The 17,391-nt window shown below is 43.6% G+C and overlaps 3 protein-coding genes across 10 annotated transcripts in view; 1 reads left to right on the top strand and 2 right to left on the bottom strand.

Moving 5' to 3' along the window:
- Positions 1–126: 126 nt before the first annotated feature.
- On the bottom strand, positions 127–15,646 carry Glt8d1 (glycosyltransferase 8 domain containing 1). 6 transcript variants are annotated; one of them, XM_063275294.1, is made up of 10 exons: positions 15,519–15,646; positions 7,974–8,027; positions 7,780–7,878; positions 4,473–4,686; positions 2,230–2,347; positions 1,941–2,025; positions 1,684–1,796; positions 1,080–1,246; positions 893–1,005; positions 127–645 (listed from the first exon to the last, which is right to left on the bottom strand). In XM_063275294.1, exons 2-10 carry the CDS (start codon positions 7,987–7,989, stop codon positions 455–457), a joined length of 1,116 nt encoding a protein of 371 aa, XP_063131364.1. In that variant the 5' UTR covers positions 7,990–8,027; positions 15,519–15,646; the 3' UTR covers positions 127–454. The 6 variants fall into 6 exon arrangements, with proteins under 6 accessions (XP_063131364.1, XP_063131363.1, XP_063131365.1 ...); XM_063275293.1 differs by lacking the exon at positions 15,519–15,646 and adding an exon at positions 15,066–15,196; XM_063275295.1 differs by lacking the exon at positions 15,519–15,646 and adding an exon at positions 14,539–14,946.
- Positions 13,518–17,391, bottom strand: part of Nek4 (NIMA-related kinase 4) — a 48,989-nt gene continuing 45,115 nt past the window's right edge. For all 3 annotated transcript variants that reach the window (XM_063275290.1, XM_063275291.1, XM_063275292.1), the window contains one exon: positions 13,518–16,431. In XM_063275290.1, coding sequence (XP_063131360.1) covers positions 16,349–16,431 — 83 coding nt within the window. In that variant the 3' untranslated portion in view covers positions 13,518–16,348. The remainder of the gene's footprint in view (positions 16,432–17,391) is intronic.
- Spcs1 (signal peptidase complex subunit 1) lies at positions 15,577–17,145 on the top strand. Its single transcript, NM_001131006.1, has 4 exons — positions 15,577–15,744; positions 16,077–16,136; positions 16,214–16,300; positions 16,756–17,145. Exons 1-4 carry the CDS (start codon positions 15,709–15,711, stop codon positions 16,879–16,881), a joined length of 309 nt encoding a protein of 102 aa, NP_001124478.1. The 5' UTR covers positions 15,577–15,708; the 3' UTR covers positions 16,882–17,145.

Below are 17,391 nucleotides of genomic sequence, written 5' to 3'. Positions count from 1 at the left end.
CTCAGGAGGAAGTTCTCTTTGGAAATAGGTTTCCCTGGAATGATAAAAATTTTCACCTGATGTGGGGGAAATTGAACTTTGGAAGAGCAGCAGTGTTTACATTCTTAAAATATGGGCAAGCAAAGGTCTATTGGAAAGTTTTATTTTATTTACAAACCAGGCCACAGGTTACAAAACTAAAACCAAACAGCAGTTCCTACCTACAGCAGCTTAATGAACTTAGGCTGGTGTCCTCATTCTGTCCTTCAGGTCAGTCAGCAGTATAGTAAGTAAGCAAACATTTGGTAAGGCAGATGGAGACATTGGTAGTCATCTGGAGATCTGTGATCTCTACCCAGCTGACATGTTTTCTGTGGTTGGTACAGAGAAGACTCTCAAGCCCTACAACTGTTATCTTCCCACATAGTGTGTCTTCCAGGATTTCCTGAGTGTCATGTTTAGCTTAGATTGTAGTTCACTTTATGTTTGAGGTATCCATATGTCTTCGGATTAAACTAAATTTGCCTGTTGGGTCTGGAATATACCATTTCTCCCAAACGTCAGCATATGAAGCAGCTCTTCCCCAAGGCTTGAAGTGACCATTCCAGTGAAGTAACTTGGCAGCCTTTACAAACTGGGGTGAATACCGTTTTCCAGCACTGGAACCTTAAATAAGAAAGTGCCAAATAAGACAGAATGCCAGGCTAGGCTGAAGAAACAAAGGAAGACGCTGGTTATCGTCCAGGATATGAGGAGTCAGTCCAGGATAGGTCAGTGAAGCCGGTGGGTATTTATTTTGATGTAGGGTCTGCTAGGTGGCTCTGGCTAACCTCAGAACTCACGGTACTCCTTGGCTCCCAAGTGCTAGGATTACTAGCATCAACCATTATTCCCAGCTTGACTTGATACTTACCAAGGTGGCGGACATTCCACATAGGGTCAATGGTGGAATGCTGCTGATAAAATACGATAAGCAGAGGAGGTGTGGTGATGCTGCCAGCCAGGGTTCTGCTGTACAGTCCCTCTCTGTGAAACAGCAGTTAGTGAAGAGTAAGACCAACTGTTCAATGTTTTAATAGCTAAGTTAGTTACATACTTACTCTACATTGAGCTTCATCCATTTTTCCAGCTGGTTAGTTACATTCTGTCTTTTCCACTCAGTCAAGTTGGCAACAAAAACTCCAGGATTAAAGGAGCAGGTGCTGGCTTTCATGGATAGCTTACGAATTCTTTCCTTTTTATAGTCAAGATAACCAATGTAATTGTACTAAAAAACAAAATATTTACTGCTTCAAACAAGATGAGTTTTTAAGTCAGTAGTTGAATCCTCCCACCTCCCTGCCAAGATGGTTTCTCTGTTGTCCTGGCTGTTCAGGAACTCACTCAGTAGACCAGGCTGGCCTCCAACTCAGATCTACCTGACTCAAGAGTTTAGGATTAAAGGCGTGTCATCAGGCAGTATTTGAGCTTCTTGACTTCCTAACTTATTAGCAAAAGGGACAGATCCTATAGAAATACAGTTGGGATCTAGAGTTTGTCTTACCAGAACATTCAAGGACAGTTTGGTTGTAAACTTCATAAATGTACAGAGTCTAGAAAAGTAGGTGTGAGGTTTGGAGAGCAGTGACTGGTTAATGTAAGATGCAGCCCTGAATTGAAAACCTCATTAAGCTTTCCTAAGGAGCAAGATTTGCAGTACCTTACCTGGTTCCCTGCTCCACGGATCATGACTTTAGTAGAAGCTGAGTCACAGTCTTCTGAAAATGCAGCAGCATGTCCTGGCTTCAGTGGGGTATTGTATAAGGCAAGTATATCACCTGAAATGGATAAAGTGAGACGAACACCTGCACTGGTCCTGAGAGTCTGTCCCTCTCACGTCTATCAAATGGTGGACGTTTATAGTAGACCACAGACAGCCCATTACAGCCCCGAACCCAGACCAACAACTCATTCTTTGGCACCTTGTACAATTACATCGTCATCCATGTAAATGGCCTTCTTTGCACTGGGAACCAGAATTGGCAAGTAGAACCTTGCAAAAGTTAACTGGAGGAGGAAAAAAAAAAAAAGAGAAGAATTATCAGCTTAGGATACAATAGCTGGGCTTTTATTTGTACAAGAACCCAGGTTAAACAGACAATGGACTTCTAGAGTCCCCAGGTTCGGTCCCTAGGGGACTCCTTGCACTGTAGTCAGAGTTATCAGGTGTTCTAGTCAAATACACCCCCATAGAAACAACATGGAACTCACTGGTTTCATGGACTCCCCCTGGTCAGGATCCTCCTTTACTTTCCCTTCCAAAAGTTTAGTGTCAAAATTTACAATTTTGTACCTGATGCTTTTCAGGGAACCACTGTTAAGCCAGGACCTGATGAAGAAAAAAACACGTTTGGTCATGTTTCTAATGTATATAGCCGTATCTTTCTATGCTTTTCTAACAGTGGCGGAATATTGTGGGATGATGTCACAGGTGAGGCAGGTACAAGATAGAAGGAGGCCTGTCATTGGGTGAGAAGGAAGGATGGGCGGGAGAGAAGTTTGAAGGAAGAGGAGACTGGAATGGAAAGAGGAAGAGGCAGGAGGAGAGAGAGGAGAGAGAGAGAGGAGAGAGAGGAGAGAGAGGAGAGAGAGGAGAGAGAGGAGGGAGAGAAGCAGTGGCAGGACAATATGGCAGGTGATGTTAAGATTCCATGCTGTTCTTTTACAGGTTGTTACGAATGTTCTTAAGGGATGGGTGTGTACTGGGCTTTGTATGTTTAGGTGGGCAATTATATCTTATCAATTGGGCCAAAGGTTATTGTATTGTGTGTTCTTTCATGTAGCAATGTAAGTGTAATGGAGTGTGGGGTAGCTGGTCTGGGCTGCCACAGAGTTGGGCTGTGTGTTTCTGGCATGGAAACCTGCCTTGGGAACTAGATAGGTAGAGAGATTGCTGACGGCTCAGAGAGAAGCCTTCGGCAGTGTGATATGGGATGGAGCAGAGCGGGTGAGAGGCTTTGCTGACCGAGAATTAAGATATCCAGCAGATAACTTGGGGGCACTGCAGTGCTGGACCTAAGCGGGATAAAAGACAACCATATTTTTTTTATATTTTTTTTCTTTTTTCTTTTTTTTCGGAGCTGGGGACTACCACTGAGCTAAATCCCCAACTTTTTTTTTTTTAATATATATATTTTTACAACAACAGAATATAATGTAAGAGAGATCCTAGGAACTAAATAGATGTTTCAAGTCCTTTATGTCTCTAGGGGTTCCTCACTTAAGATGAATGAAGGTATTCCCACCAAAGTTCCTTTTTAACCAAGACTCTATGAGACAATCTCTTCTCCCATAACCAAACTACTATAGAAACTAGACTTGAGGACACCCAGGCAAACATGGACTACTTATTTTGGACCAAACATGGACTTTTACTTATTTTCTTGAAGCACTCTCTCACTATTCTCCTCAGCCACCCACATGCTGAAATTACAAGGGTCCATACCATGGCCAGCTGGACCACAGAATTCTTTGCCTTCCAAAGGCAAATCAATGAATTCACTATGAATCAAATCACAGTGGTAGTAAAAGCTAGTTATCAATAAAACTAGTATTCGATCTGTCAGCTGTAAAATGATTATTATTTTACTGTGATGAACCTAAGAAATTCACCCACCTGACTCTGTCTGAGGCACTGTTTGTGAGAAGAACCCGTTACCTGCAAAAACACTACATATTTTTTCTAGTCCATTACAAGCCTGCAGTATGTTTCTGTATCTTGAATGGGTTCTTAGTTTTTCAAGAATGAGAACATATTTTCATGAGTGTGAAACCATGGAGAAAGCCTTAAGAAGGGCATAACTATCTAAAACTCTGAAAACCTGCTTTTCAGAATAAATTGTTAGATTTTTGTTTTTAATTATTTTATTTATTTTTCTTTTTTTTTTCTTTTTTTTTTTTCGGAGCTGGGGACCGAACCCAGGGCCTTGTACTTGCTAGGCAAGCGCTCTACCACTGAGCTAAATTCCCAACCCCTGTTTTTAATTTTTTTAAAGACAGTCTAATATAGTCCAGGCTGTCCTTAAACTCACTTTGTAGTTAAGGGTTCCTTTGTAACGTCTAATCCTCCTACTTCTACCTCCTGAATGCTGGGATGGCAGGCATGACCCACCATGCCCACTTTCTGTGATGGTGGGAATTGAACCCAGTGCTTAGTGCATGCATATCTGTAAGAAGCTCTGACCAGCAAATCACATACTGCTTCCCTTATTCAGAAAGTCAGGGTGCTAAACATGAGACCTATTCCTAAAAGAACCGTGGAGTTAACAGTATGACTATGACAGCTAGGTTACTTCCTGAAAAACACAATCATAAGGAAAACTATTTGTAGTGTGTGTGTGTGTGTGTGTGTGTGTGTGTGTTAAAACAGAAAGATATAAATGTGTTGTAAAATGGTCCCTATGAAGACCATCAAGTAGAAGCAGAATAGAATCAATTAGGAACACAGTGCTCACCTGAGATGGTCCGCTGTTCTATTGAATGTAACAATGTAAAAAATTACATTAGAGCGAGTGTTTTGATGAATGCTATTTATGGCTGCAATGGTCCCACCCAGCCTATCTTCAGAGGCAGCAATAACCACGGGAATCTCTTCTTGTCTCTCATTTACTGGATGTTGATGAAAATTTGCGGTAAAGTCTATGGGCTGAAGCCCCACAATTCCTGAATCTGAAAAGGACAAACAAGGAAAGCACTGGGACACAGTCTCATGAATTTTTGTTCTTGTTTTGGATTGTTTTTTGTTTCTTTGTTTTATGCTTTGAAACAGGGTTTTGCTAGGTAGTCCTGGCTGGCCTAAAACATACTATGAGGACCAGGTCAGCTTCAAACTCAGAGATCTCTGTCTCTGATTCCAGAGTGCTGGAAGTAAGCAAGTTTTTGTTTTTTTTTTTTTTTGTTTTTGTTTTTTTTTTTTTTTAACAGAGTCCAAGACATGGAAGGAGATAGCATGAGAATTATAGCAACTACTAACTCATTCTTGCCCAGTAAGTGGGAGGCACACAACGGGAAAACGTATTTCCCTTATGTAACCACTTTTAGACAAGTGGAAGAATTTTAAAAAATAATCTGGGGCTGGGGAATTAGCTCAGTGGTAGAGCGCTTACCTAGGAAGCGCAAGGCCCTGGGTTCGGTCCCCAGCTCCGAAAAAAAAAGAAAAAAAAAAAAATCTGGCAACACTCTTGGTACACCATTAGTAGGGAAGTTACAGAACTTTCTAGAATGTATTAAGACAGTTTATAAACAGCCTTAAAGGTGTACATTTACCTTAATCATTCTTTCTTTTTTTTTTTCTCTTTTCTTTTTTTCAGAGCTGGGGACCGAACCCAGGGCCTTGCGGTTGCTAGGCAAGCGCTCTACCACTGAGCTAAATCCAAAACCCCTTAATCATTCTTTCTTAAAAACAAAATTTAAAGCTGAGATCTAGCTCAGCAGGAATGGATGCATTCTGCATGTATAAGGCCTGGGTTCAACCAAATGCACCAAAACAAGGCACTGATCTATACTTACAAATTGTCCTCCAAACTGCAAGCCATGAAGGGACAGAAGTCAGTGTAACGGGTCATGATGAGAACCTGCTCACACGTGGTGCTGGGACAAGCACAGCGTATGCTGCGCAGGCTCTCTACTTCTAAGCCAAGGCCGAGGATTAAAGTTTAAATAGGAATAGAAAATTACATTTAAAAAGGAAATTTAGGGCTGGAGAGATGGCTCAGTGGTTAAGAGCACTGACTGCTCTTCCAGAGGTCCTGAGTTCAATTCCCAGCACCCACATGGTGGCTCACAACCATCTGTAATGGGATCCCATGCCCTCTTCTGGTGTGTCTGAGGACAGCTACAGCACACTCATATAAATAAAATTTTTTTAAAAAAAGGAAATTTAATACGTAACTGTGGTATTACTCTGTAAACCATCCTTCTTGGCTTTCATGATACAGAAGATCCTCCTTATTTATGATTTTCACATAGAAATAAACTATTGTACTAAATTTATAGAACCATGATTTTTATCATTAGGACCTAAATAATACAGCAAGGATTTATGGTATATAAGATATTATATGCAATCTAGAAACACTTTATAGTACATAGTACTATATAAGTTACAAGTTATATGCAAGTTTTTTTCTATGAAATTTTATACAACAGACACAGTATTTGAAGACTTGGGTCTAGCCAGTCTTATGACGATAGAGGGACAGCTGCACACTCATTTAGTTGTCAATGAACATTGAGGACTTAGTATGTGCTACGTAATGTCTAGCACTGGAGTTATAACTATGAATAAAACATAAATGCTAACCAGACAAACAATTATGTCTAAGTATATGCTACATGAAATTCAGTTCTTACTGTGGGATTGTCATCAAAAATTAAAAGTTATTAAGAAAACATATCTTCTTGTGGATACAAATAAACTTATAACATTAAAGGTACATATACAAATAAATGTAAAAAAGTCTTAATTGTGTATATGAAATTTATATTATGCTTATGATAAAAATCACATGGAAATGTTTATCATATGAAATTTAGTATAATCTTAAATATATAGAAAAATATATAATAAGAAAAGGACAAAAAAAAGGACTAGAAGTTACCAGTCAAAAATTTTAAAGTAGTTTTTTAGGTCAATGAAATAACTTATTCAACTAATACTGACTGACTCCATCTCAGCCTCCAGAGGTAAATCTGGCTCTCCCTCCTGAGAGAATCTTATGACTCTCTCTGACTGAGCTTGACTTGGTATATAACTTGAATTTTTTAAACAAAGTCTTGCTTTAGTCTGGACTGGCCTCAGATTCATGATTCTCTTGCCCTGCCTCAGTTTCCCAATTGCTAGGATTTTGTGGTGTATTGTCACATCTATCCTCAAAAATTATTTTTTAAAACAAGGATATTGTGGTTCACACCTGTAATACCATCACTATGGAGGCTGAAGCATGAGGGTCAGGAGTTCAAGGACAGCCTAAATTAATTTTATAGTGATGAAGCCAGCCTGAGCCAGAAGATCTGGTCTCAAGATATTTAACAAACAACCAGAAGCCTCAAATGTCCCTCACTTCAAGTAGAAACACATGAACTAAATAACTGCAATGTAATACACAGTAAGACGGTATGATTTCTGACGTGATTACCACGAGAAGGTCCCCACACTGACTGACACCTGTAGTGACAAAGGCAGGCATCAAACGCCCCGGACACTTGCCCACAGCCATCCCTTAAAGGTCTGGCCTGAGGAAAGACAAGAGGATGGCAGTCCACAGACATTCTTCAAGGCCTCTGACTTGACAGAAAGGAATATTCTCTCAGATCAATCCTTAGCAAAGACTTCAGTGGGCGGCACCACATGAAGCCCCTCTGTTGAGGCTCCAGCTCCTTCCCGGTCACTGCTGTTGCCTACCTCAGTGACCCACTATCCACCTTCTCCAGACAGCCTGAGCAAGGCAGTTTGTAAAGATGAACAACCATGTCTGGACAATCAACTCTGAACTTGTATTAATTCCCATCCCAGACCTCCTATATAAACTCCAAGTGTTCCCTTCCTCCCTTTTGCAGACACCCCTTTCCACTACATCTCATCTGCTGAAGCCAAACTGTTCTTTCTTTGGTTTGCTCTCTCTACTTTATCTGAGCCTTTGTAAGAGCAAGACAGAAGTTTTCTTCAACATAGCGATAAACCTTAGGATGTGAGGCCGGGGGACCTCCAGGTCCTTAACAACAGACAGTAGTACAGGGCTAGTAAAGTAAAGGCTCCCATACCTGAAACGTCATTCCTTAACAAACTGCTCAAGCTGAGGAAGTTATGGTGCAAAGCCAGTAGGAAGAGAATGACGGCCAGGGCCCAGATGATGATGGTTACTGAAACAGGAAGACCTGTGTTACAGCTTTGGCCTTGGTAAATATAAAAACAACAGAACTTAGAGGGAGGGAGGGGAAAGGAAGGGGGTGCATACCTTTACGGAATGACATCCTTTTCTTCTGTCTTACATAAACATTAAAAATTAATCCTATAAAAAAAAAGCCCCCAAAGTCAGTGAGTACACGAGAATAGTCATCAAAATGCTTCTGCACTATTCAGATAGAAACAAAAGGAACATGTGATACTTTGCCAGACCTTTATTTTTTTAATTAATAACTTCCAGGCACACAATAGGGGAACTGAAACTTTATGATGATCACATACAAATACTTCCGTAGTATAAGGAGAGACACATAGCTTTAGCCTCGTTACACTGCATACAAGAAAAAACCTACCAAGAGAGGTGTCTCAAGTCTAGAGACTGGAGAAACATTTCAGGATTGACTCTGTTTAGAACACCTAGCTAGGCTGCATGTGGTGGTGCACGCCCTTAGTCACAGTGCTCGGGAGACAGAGGCAGGCAGATCACTGAGCTCGACAACCTGGCCTACAGAGTAAGTTCCAGGACAGGCAGGGCTACACAGAGAAAGCGTGTCTCAAAAAAACCAGCCAACCAACCAACCCCAAAAGTAACTTTATTCTCCTGTAGTAATTGTCATCTTCGAGGTTCACTGCCTCTGTGTCCTGGGAGCGGCCAGCCTTCCTACATCTAATCAGCGCCTAGAATGTGCTCAGCCTCTGAGACCTGCTGCTGAATGAGCTCACCCTTCTTGTTCTGTCTGAACTCTGGTTGGCTGATTAGACTCAGCTGTTCTGGCTAACACTCCTCTCCACTCAGACATCTGGCTTCTCTCTCAGCCTCTGACTTTTTCTCTATCAAACTAACTCCGACAATCTGTTCTAATCCTCTGGCTTCACCTGTGTCTGGCTTGTTCTCTCTGCAACCTGCCCTGTACACCTGCCCCAGGAAAACTGCCTCCTCCCTCGTCTCTCTCTGTGCTGCTTCTCGTAAGCAGCTTTCCCTTTCCTCTCTGTTCTTATGAGAGGGGGCATATCCTGTTCTGTCAAATATGTCACTTTGTCTGCCACTCAATTAGACATCACTTTCAGACATGGCTGCTTCCTATAAAAACGAACCTTCCCTTCACTGTTAGGATTCCAGGTGCGTACCATGGGCATGTCTGTATTCCAGCCATGGGGATTAAAGGTGTGTTGTACTAAGGCTGAGCTACACCACAACTAGAAAGAAACAGGTTTTTCCAATGTGAACAAATGTTCTACAACAATGGACTGTGGTGTCTCTGACAAAGTAATCTGATGAGTTAGTGCTATTCTCAAAGATTCTATTTAAGAGGGATGTAGAAAATGGCCTAGGAGTTTAAGAGAGCATGCCACTTCCCCAGAGGACCCAAGTTTCCCGCATTGATCAGGTGACTCATAATTGTAACTCCAGGTCAAGGAGAGGGGAAGCCCTCTCTGGCCTCCACAGGCACCTGCACACACTTGGCAAACCAAGAGACAGATGTACAAACACATATTAAAAAAAAAAATCGGGGTTGGGGATTTAGCTCAGTGGTAGAGCGCTTGCCTAGCAAGCGCAAGGCCCTGGGTTCGGTCCCCAGCTCCAAAAAAAAAAAAAAAAGAAAAAAAGAAAAAAAGAAAAAAAAATCGAGGTGCTGGAGAGATGGCTCAGCAGTTAAGACAATTGACTGTTCTTCTAGAGGTCCTGAGTTCAAGTTCTAGCAACAACATGGTGGCTCACAACCATCTGTAATGGGATCTGAAGACAGCTACAGGGTATAGTGCACTCATATAAATACATAAATTTAAAAAAGAATCTTCGATCAGAGATGAAGAGATGGTTTAGCAGTTAAGAACACTCGCTGCTCTTACAGAAAAGCCAGGTTCAGTTCCCAGTGGTCATACAGAGTGCATCAGAATGACTTTTAACTCCAGTTCCAGGAAAGTCAACGCCTTCTGGTCTCTGTAGGCACTGCATGCCCATCAGACATACACAAAGAGTAAACATGCATACACGGAACAATCTGCTTTAAGAAAAAACAAGCAGGGGTTGGGGACTTAGCTCAGTAGGCCGTGGGTTCAGTCCCCAGCTCCGAAAAAAAGAAAAGAAAAAAAAGAAAAAGAAAAAACAAGCTAGGCTGAGGCTCAGTGGGTGAGAGTGCTGGCTGGGTACCATAAAGATCTCCGTCTGTATCAAAAGCTGGGCGTGGTCGACTGCACCTGTTACCTCAGAACTGCAGAAGGCAAAGACAGGAGGATGGCTGAGGTTTGCTGACCACCGGCCTAGCTCCAGGTTTAGTAAGAGACTTTTTCTCAAGGGATTAAAGCAGAGAGATAGAGCAGGACACTGAAGGCCCCCCACCCCACTCTGCACACCTGCAAGCACAACACACAAACACAAGGCTTCCCCAGATCCATCTGTGTTGATAAAAAGACCGAGCACTAAGAAAGTGGTGCCACATACTGGTGCTCTCTAGGCTGCCTCTGCTCGTGTGACACCTTTACTTTCACAAAACAAACAATTCAATGGAAACAAGATTGTGAAATATGTTTTTATGGAACTATATAAATTAAATGAAATTTTACAACAATCTCTTGAAAATATTTTCTTGAAGACACACTTTATGATTCCAAGGCGCTGGGATGCAAATGTAAGACCTTTAAACCTTTGTAAGCGCCACCCATGGCAGTGTGTAACATACAGATAGTGATATTTATTTTACTAAGCACTGTCGACAAAACCACACTGCTAAGTAAGCTAATCTGAACTGTGTGCACGTTGGACATTTAATTTCCCAAGGTCATTTAAAAAGCAGGGATATGTTTTAAAATGGGCCATGGGTCATATTACAAATCTGAGACCATGTAACTCGGACTTATAATGAACAATCTAAAATGTGTAAACATACTTCTTTTTAGAACAAAATATACAAAACACATTACACCAGTAAACTTACTCTGAAAAAATACATATTATAGACTAGAAAGATGGCTCAGTGAGCAAGATGGCTTGTAGGACAAGCCTAATGACTAGTTTGATCCCCAGAAACTATAGAAAGAATGGACTTCTGAAAACTGTCCTCTTACTTCCACGTGCACACCATGGCGTGCAGGCTTTCACTCACTCTCCCGCGCTCTCTCCTCTCTCTCTCTCTCTCTCTCTCTCTCTCTCTCTCTCACACACACACACACACACACACACACACACACACACGCACGCACAGGCACACGCACACGCACTAAACTTTTCATTGTGGGCTGGGAAGAGAAGTCAGTCCATAAAATGCTGGCTGTTAAGGGTTGGGGATTTGGCTCAGTGGTAGAGCGCTTGCCTAGCAAGCGCAAGGCCCTGGGTTCGGTCCCCAGTTCTGGAAAAAAAAAAAGCTGGCTGTTCAAGTCAAACATAAGGACAAGTAGATTCCCAGAGCCTACATAAACCGTGGGCGTGGTGTGGCGGCAGACCGATAACCCATCACTGAAGATAGGAGGATCGCTGGTGGATGGGCATTTGAGGAACACCACATAAGGTCGACCTATGGTCTCTTCACTTGTATACTTACACATACAGAGGAATGTACACAGAGAGAATAAAAGAATACACATAATATACCCTATGGTATTTCTTTTCTTTTTAAAAACTTATTTATTTATTCCATGTATGTGAGTACACTGTCACTGTCTTTGACACACCAGAAGAGGGCATCGGATCCCATTACAGATGGTTGTGAGCCACCATGTGGTTGCTGGGAATTGAACTCAGGTCCTTAGGAAGAGCAGTCAGTGCTCTTAACCGCTGAGCCATCTCTCCAGCCTCCCCCCTTTTTTCCCCCTATGGTATTTTTTTATCATGCCATAGGCTGAGTCTTACCTACAGAAGATGGCAGACTGGGAGTTACTCAATAAAGCCTTAACATCTCCCTGCTTTGTGTTAAATTCCACCAAGACTGAATAAAACGATCCTATTGCAATAAACCCCAGCTAGTTGCAGGTGCAAAAAGCAATGTTTTATCCGGTCAACCTCCAGTGACAGTTACACACTGCACTGTATATAGACTGGAAGTCAACCTCCAGTGACAGTTACACACTGCACTGTATATAGACTGGAAGTCAACACACACACACACACACACACACACACACACACACACACACATGCACGTACATGCACACACACACAAAGGAGCTTCAAGCAAGCACCCATTTTCTATAAGTAGATAAGTGACACAAAGCACTTGCTGATAAAAGTCTTCTAGCTACTTGAAAAACACCAGCTTTCAGAGTCTCATCATAATGTCTTTCCTCGTAATGAGGGTTCCTTGGTCTGTTAAGAAGAAACTCTCAGGGCTGGAGAGATAGATAGCTCAGCAGTTAAGAGCGAGGGTTGTTCTTCCAGAGGTCCTGAGTTCAATTCCCAACAACCACATGGTGACTCACAACCATCTGTAATGGGATCTGATGCCCCCTTCTGGTGCGTCTGGAGACAGCAACACTGTACTCATATACAAAGGAGGAGGAGGAGGAGGAGGAGGAAGAGGAAAAGGAGAAAGAGAAGAAAAAAGAGAAGCTCTCAAAATTTCATATACACTGTGTGTATGGAGAAGAGGGAGGAAGGAGGAAGAAGGAAGAAGGAAGAGGGGAGAGAGAGAGAGAGAGAGAGAGAGAGAGAGAGAGAGAGAGCAAGCGAGCGCGAGCACAGTAGCAGCAGCATAAAATTCATGGTTCTTCTGCTCAGAAATTACAAAACCTTTATATTCCCAAACCATCTATATAGAAACTCCTCATAAACACACACACAGGAAGCCCAGGACAGAGATTATCCATTAATATAAAAGAATCCTAAGTTTATTGTTTTTGAGACAAGATCTCTATACAGCTCAGGCTGACCCAAAACTTTTGATCCTGCTGCTCCAGTGCTGGAATTTCACCTTTCCTTTCTTTGTTTTGCTTGTGTGTGTGCTATGCATGCATGCATGCATGCATGTTGCTAGCAGGTGTGAATGTGTGGAGAAGTCAGAAGTTGATGTCAGGTGTTTTCCGTCCAAGTTTCAATGAAACCCACAACTTGCCAGTCTCTTCAGTCAACTTATTCTCAGGATCTCATCTCCACCTCCTGAGTGCTGGCATTATAGGTGTGGGCTGCCACACTCACCCTGCATTTACATAGGTCCTGGGAATTTGAACTCGGGTCCTCACACTTGTGAGGTAAGTACTTCACCCACCACCTTTCTAGCATACCTCCACTTAAAAAAAACAAGCTAGAGCTAAACACCTCTGCTTATTGTCTCAATAACTTTTTAAAGCAACTTTTCTCTATTACATTATGGACCATATATATCCATGAAAGGATTCCCACTGGTGCTCTGCACCCTATCCTGCAATTGTTCTCACATAGCATCAACTTCTTTCCATTCCTGGTAGACCACACCCATCCACACGCAAACATGTCCTAGTGTCTTCCAGTTAAAGGGAGTAGAGGTAGGAGTGGAGGGTGGAGAGGAAGATGGAGCACTTCCAGTGGACTGACACACAGGTCCATGTCTCTGCCTCCCTCATACTAAATGACTCAAACGATCTGAGATACTCTTCTCTCTCTGCGTTTGCTTCCTACGTTCTTAGATGTTTGGTCTTATTTTCTTTTTCTTTTTTTTTTTTTTTTTCGGAGCTGGGGACCGAACCCAGGGCCTTGCGCTTCCTAGGCAAGCGCTCTACCACTGAGCTAAATCCCCAACCCCGTTTGGTCTTATTTTCAAACTGCTCTTGTGGAGGTCACCAGTAGCATCTTTCTGCGTTCTCCTATACCAACCACCTCACTCTTCCCTCTCAGTTATGAATGTGTGTATCTGTAACCTGTGAAGTAAGTTCTACAGAAACAGGGGGTTAAATGAAAATGTAATCCTACTGCTGCATCCCTGACACCTAAGACCGTCAGGCATGTGACATCTGTGGAATACTCTTGCTAAACCAGGAGTCCAGTTCTCCAATGAAGAAAAGATCTTACTGCAATCTTAATAATCACAGACACTAAATTCCAGAATAAGAAAAAGAATGAGATTCCAATGGAGCCTTGGGTCAAAAGGAATATGGCAAAACCATTCTGTTTTTCCATCTTTTGTAGTTCAAATACTATCTGGTCTCTAAAACTACTCCCATCCTATGAAGCACACTGGTAGGGATACAACCCTGAGGAATTCGTCTATTTATTCTTGTAACAGAGCCAGTCTATTCATACAACTAAAAAAATGTAGGGAAGGGGAAAGGAAAAAAGACCCATGAAAATTGTTGTCGTTCATTGTCCTAGGTCAAAGGGATTTGTCTTTTTTTTTTTTTTTTTTTTTTTGAATGGTGTCAAAGTGGAAGAATACTTGGGGCATTTTCACACACTTTACTGGCTAGGTCCTACTTGTCTTTCATGGTCAGGAAACTTCCCCAAATCACATGTTACACCTCCCTGAGCTCCATCTCCTAATTCCCCCACAGCTAGTTCAATTCAATAGTGGACATCTTCCTTGACACCAAGTTTCCAAGTTCTAAGTCACCACTGTGCCCTGGTCTGCTGGCTAATCAAAATAATTAAGTAAGTAAATAAATAAAAGTATTGGCGGCTCCACGATGTGTAGATGCCGGCAGTAGGCACTCACCTCCCAGCCTGGAGTGCCTAGCATCTTGCCATATGTGCCTGACTCTGCATGCACAGCAGAGTCCAGGGAGGCAGATGGCCACAGAGGACGGGATCCCCAGAATGGTCTGTCTGAATACGGCACCTCATCCAGCTCTCTAATGAGGGAAGGGCTCACCCTTTTAAAATATACACAACCCTTGAAAGACAGGGGTAAGGGAAACCCTTGGTTGGTCTTTTCCAGGAAGGACTGGTCTGGGAATGTGAGAGCCATGGAAACCGGCAAGCAAAGTGTTGGGCAGCATTTGGGATCCCCTACATAAAACGAGACCAGGGCCTCGCCGCTCTTCTCCGAGGCAATCGCCTTTCCCTGGAGAATGCGCCTCCGTTATCTTCCCTAATTCTAAGGGTCATTAGAAACCTCCTTACGCTTAGGAGTGATGGGGACGTGCTGAGGCGCTCCCGGGATCCCGCCACGCACTGACACCACAGGTTAGGGCGGCGTCCGACGAATCGTCGCCTTCAGAGGTTCAGCGCTGCCGCCTTTACCTGCGCTGGGAGGAGGGACCGTCCACGCCCACGCCCCGGCCCGCCCCGCCAGCTCAGCGCTCGCTCCGCAGGCCCCAGGCCCGGGTCCACCGCCGGGCCGCCCGCGTCCGCCGCTCTCTGGCCGTGGCCCACTGGCCGGCCAGCTCTGCAGCAGCCACGTAGTGCCACAAACCCTAGTCTAACCGTGCCTCCCTCCGCCAGAGAGCCAGGTGCTGCAGGCGCCACGGGGCAACCCCACCGCCGGGGTCCTCCCTGAGTAAAGGTCGTCGCTATGGAGACGCGGAGCGCGCCGGCGACGGTTAAGCAAGGGAGGCGCAGCCCGCAAGTGATTCCCGCCGCAATTGCGGCTCCGAGCGGCCAGGAGCACTGACCGGTGCACTATGCTCTGGCCAGGTCGCTGCCCCACCCCCCCGTGAGCAGTGTACAGGGTTCTAGGAAAGCTAAGAGACCTACCTCCTTGGTGATGGCGCGGGGCGGGGCCAGGGGTTGTGCGAGCCCGTCGGAGACATCCGCTTCCGGGGCCACAGCCGAAGAGAGGCGCTTGGCTGGTCGGCCTGGCTGCTTTCGGTATCGCACTTCGCAAGCCACACTCCTTAATAGTCAGCTACCTTCGTTTCACTGTCGGTATCAGTCTTCGGCAACCATGCTGGAACACCTGAGCTCGCTGCCCACCCAGATGGTGAGGGCGCGCGTCCCAGATTTCCCCGCACGCCTTTTTGGAGCCTAGGGACTTCTAAGACCCCCGCTGGAGCACCGACTGGTGCAGCGTGGTTCGCAATTCCTAAGATTGTCTTCACTTTCCCCTTCTTTTCTTCCCCAGAATGAATCCCCTTTCCCGTGATCTATTAAGATGCCCAAGTTTCCCTGGAAAATCAATTTTTGCTTCTTTACTCTCGGGCCCTTCTGGGAAACTCCTGGCGTTGAGTGCTACCTTATGCCCAAACAGTTCCCTACAAGAATTGCAGTCCTTTGGTAGTAGGACCAACTCTTCATATTCTTTTTCGTCCCTAGGATTACAAGGGGCAGAAGCTAGCTGAACAGATGTTTCAGGGAATTATTCTTTTTTCTGCAGTAAGTATTATTCCCTTTAACTCTTAATCACGCTTCCCTTGGCTTGACTGCATTTTATATACTTTGTTTCTTTTCAGATAGTTGGATTTATCTACGGGTATGTGGCTGAACAGTTCGGGTGGACCGTCTACATAGTTATGGCTGGGTTTGCTTTCTCGTGTTTGGTAAGACATTTGTGAGCGTTTGAGTATTAGCAACATAAGTTTTCTGAGTCAGGAAACTTGATTGGACCTAGTAATGAGAAGCAGAATCAGCTCTTTGTTCTTCTTTTCCGTTGATGTTTCTGCTTTCCATTCTATGAAAAGTAGAATGTTAAATGTGTCAGATGCATGAGCTCCGTAAGGCTGGAGAGCTTTCTCACTTTCTTCCTCACCTTTTCTAGGCAGTAAGACCAAATATGGCAGAGGCGTCCTACTTTGCTCATGCTGCCTCCATATTTCATTTAGTTCTTAAAACTCGCATGTGTAAACACTTAAGGCTTGTTCTCACACCCCTCACATATTTTGTCTGGTCAACTTGTTAATCTTTAGCTTAGTGGTTATTTGGGGATCAGATGTACTTAATGATCTCTTAACCCTTGAATGGAAATAAATGCTGCCTTTTCTCTGTTCTGATCTAGCTGACACTTCCTCCGTGGCCCATCTACCGCCGCCATCCCCTGAAGTGGTTACCTGTTCAAGACTCAGGCACAGAAGACAAGAAATCAGGGGACAGAAAAATTAAGAGGCATGCTAAAAATAACTGATTGGGACTTTCACGATTCAGCACCTGCTTTTTGTTTCCTGTAAGATGGCTGGATTGCTTTCATAACCAAAACAGCTTAAACCACCTATGTTCTTACAGCACAGCTGTGTGGAGATGTAGTTGTCCTGGCTTCCTTTCTAACCGGCATTATTTTAAGTCATAACTATTTTATACTGTTCTTCGTAAGCTTGTTTTGGAGAACCGGACATACAGGTATATGTCGCTTCTTTCATGTGTGCAGTGAATAAACACCTCATAACTCCTAGTACGTTTGTTTTCTTTTAAAAACTACTTTTGCAAGGGTTCTTACTATGTAGACTAGGCTGTCTCCAAGTTCAACATCCTTTCTTTTTTTTTTTTTTTTTTTTTTTTTTCGGAGCTGGGGACCGAACCCAGGGCCTTGTGCTTGCTAGGCAAGCGCTCTACCACTGAGCTAAATCCTCAACCCCTCAACATCCTTTCTTACCTTCTCAAAGTGCTGGGAATTCAGGCATATGCTGCCATAGCTGGC

Source organism: Rattus norvegicus, chromosome 16 (assembly GCF_036323735.1).
Source record: "Rattus norvegicus strain BN/NHsdMcwi chromosome 16, GRCr8, whole genome shotgun sequence".
Classification (NCBI taxonomy): Eukaryota; Metazoa; Chordata; class Mammalia; order Rodentia; family Muridae; genus Rattus; species Rattus norvegicus.
This window is presented reverse-complemented; position numbering and strand designations above follow the sequence as displayed.

Bases quoted from the DNA above. Each gene is read 5' to 3' on its own strand.
- Spcs1 (NM_001131006.1), top strand. From the start codon at position 15,709: ATGCTGGAACACCTGAGCTCGCTGCCCACCCAGATG. The intron at 15,745-16,076 runs GTGAGGGCGCGC...TTTCGTCCCTAG, and splicing joins GCTCGCTGCCCACCCAGATG to GATTACAAGGGGCAGAAGCT. The intron at 16,137-16,213 runs GTAAGTATTATT...GTTTCTTTTCAG, and splicing joins GAATTATTCTTTTTTCTGCA to ATAGTTGGATTTATCTACGG.
- Glt8d1 (XM_063275294.1), bottom strand. The intron at 4,687-7,779 runs GTATGGGAGCCT...TGTCCTTTTCAG, and splicing joins GTTAAGGAATGACGTTTCAG to ATTCAGGAATTGTGGGGCTT. The intron at 1,006-1,079 runs GTAAGTATGTAA...GCTGTTTCACAG, and splicing joins TGGATGAAGCTCAATGTAGA to AGAGGGACTGTACAGCAGAA.